A 1,959-nucleotide genomic window follows, 5' to 3' on the forward strand; every position below is an offset into this window, starting at 1 on the left:
GTGGCAAGAATGGACCGGAATATATCAAGAGGATAGATGCAAAAAAGGATTTGGGTATTTAGCTCTCTTCAGACATGTCCTTTTTACTAAGCCACAAAAAATCGGCTCAGAATGAATTTGCCGTTCTGCGGATGATTCATGGCAACTTATCCCGTATCACGTCGGACGGCTTCTAGGACACTCCATCAAAGTCGTCCACACAAGACGCAAGAAAGACATGTCCCCGTTAAGAGTGTTCAACTAACTGCCCCAAAATGGCTTGCAGTCCTAAATAGTTGATTATGAAACACGTCCCACGGTATTCGACTTCTTTCGCCTGGAGTACCGTTGTCCCCGAGGGGACTTACTACTTACTTATGCCTTGCTTGAACAACTTCTAGCCAACAGGTTCTTCAGCGTTGATCTAACTAACACAGGGCTGTGCTGTAGTAGGAAGGTTTTCAAGTTCAGAGCACATATTTATTAGATAGATGGTGCGTGGAATATCTTTCTTCCTTTCGTTGTCCACACCGCATCCAGCACCCAGTTCCCAACACAGTAAGAGAAACATTTAGTTTAGTCCTTAGGATTACAAGACTACTGCTTTATGCTAAGAACTTAGAAAGCGATAATACATCAGTTTGTGCTTGTAATTTTTCGGTGAACAGAGGCCTCTGAGTGGCAAGTACATACATTACAGAGGGTGTTTGGGCAAAAGCCTCACTCCATTGTGTTAAGCCATGAATCCGCAAGCGTGACCAGCCGAAAATGTAACCAGGGCAATGAACAGTTTCATCAATAATTTAAAAAGCACGCATGCAAAAAGATTGCACGAAAATTGGACCCTCTGTACCGAAAGTTGAGGTTGTTGAAAAAGTGCGAGTCAAAGAGCTAAGTTCTGCGCCTGACACCGCAATCGAGGCTGTGGTTGTTGCTCATGATGACCACTGGCAGGGACAGCCAGCGCCGTTGAGTGAAAAATTGATTCAAACTTGGCGGCGGTTTTACGAAAAGTCGATTTTCCTTTCGGTCATTGTGGCCTTGTAGCGACCCAGTCACCCACATACTTAACTATTCAACTCACAGTCGCTCACTGGATCGCGAGGCTTGTCTTTTTTCTCCTAAGCACAAACACGTCGCATTAAACTGACCCATCGGACATCGATTGTCTGCACCGCCTAGTCAGCGTAGCAACCACTCATGTACCGACGCGCTCACATACACGCACTGGGACCTACATAAAGGCAAACCGAACCCAGTCAAGACACACAGACTCGCGCGCGCGCAGGGAGCAAGGAATCAGCCAAGCACTCCAAGTCCACATTGTCTCTCCTTCAGCGTCTCCAGTAACCATGAGTGGTCGCGGCAAAGGCGGTAAAACTCGGGTCAAGGCGAAGACCAGGTCGTCACGCGTGGGTCTGCAATTCGCCGTCGGTCGTGTACATCGTCTCCTGCGCAAAGGCAACTACGCTGAGCGCGTTGGTGCTGGTGCCCCAGTGTACCCAGCCGCAGTTCTGGAATACCTTGCTGCTGAGGTCCTGAAGTTGGCTGGCAATGCTGCCCGTGACAACAAGAAGACCCGCATCATCCCCCGTCACTTGCAACTGACCATCCGCAACGACGAGGAGCTTAACAGGCTCTTGGGTGGTGTGACGATTGCCCGAGGTGGTGTGTTGCCGAACATCCAGTCGGTGCTTCTGCCGAAGAAGACTGCCAAGGTGAAGGCCTAAGCTTCGACCTACGGGTGTTCGAAGGTAAAGAACGTGACAAACGCCGTTCCACCCGCAACTTTGACCGACCACAAGTCATTTCCTCTCTAATATCGTCACAACCAAACAGATATCGACGGCGAGCAACCGCAAAATCACAATGTCCGACCAAAGTCCGTAAGAGTTATAAAAATAGTTCAGTAAAACAAGAAGGTTTCAGTTCATCTGGTCAAGGGGAATAAATATGGGGATTGGCTGTCACTTGGGGTTG

The 1,959-nt window shown here is 48.6% G+C and overlaps 2 protein-coding genes across 2 annotated transcripts; both read left to right on the forward strand.

The window, feature by feature from the left end:
- Positions 1-795: 795 nt before the first annotated feature.
- On the forward strand, positions 796-1,026 carry T265_04196 (hypothetical protein; the record flags this gene model as incomplete). Its single annotated transcript, XM_009168878.1, has 1 exon — positions 796-1,026. The coding sequence occupies one exon, from the start codon at positions 796-798 to the stop codon at positions 1,024-1,026; it is 231 nt and encodes a 76-aa protein (XP_009167142.1).
- Positions 1,027-1,331: 305 nt separating this feature from the next.
- T265_04197 (hypothetical protein) lies at positions 1,332-1,709 on the forward strand (the record flags this gene model as incomplete). Its single annotated transcript, XM_009168879.1, has 1 exon — positions 1,332-1,709. One exon carries the CDS (start codon positions 1,332-1,334, stop codon positions 1,707-1,709), a length of 378 nt encoding a protein of 125 aa, XP_009167143.1.
- Positions 1,710-1,959: the final 250 nt, after the last annotated feature.

Source organism: Opisthorchis viverrini (genome assembly GCF_000715545.1).
Source record: "Opisthorchis viverrini unplaced genomic scaffold opera_v5_66, whole genome shotgun sequence".
NCBI classification, from domain to species: Eukaryota; Metazoa; Platyhelminthes; class Trematoda; order Opisthorchiida; family Opisthorchiidae; genus Opisthorchis; species Opisthorchis viverrini.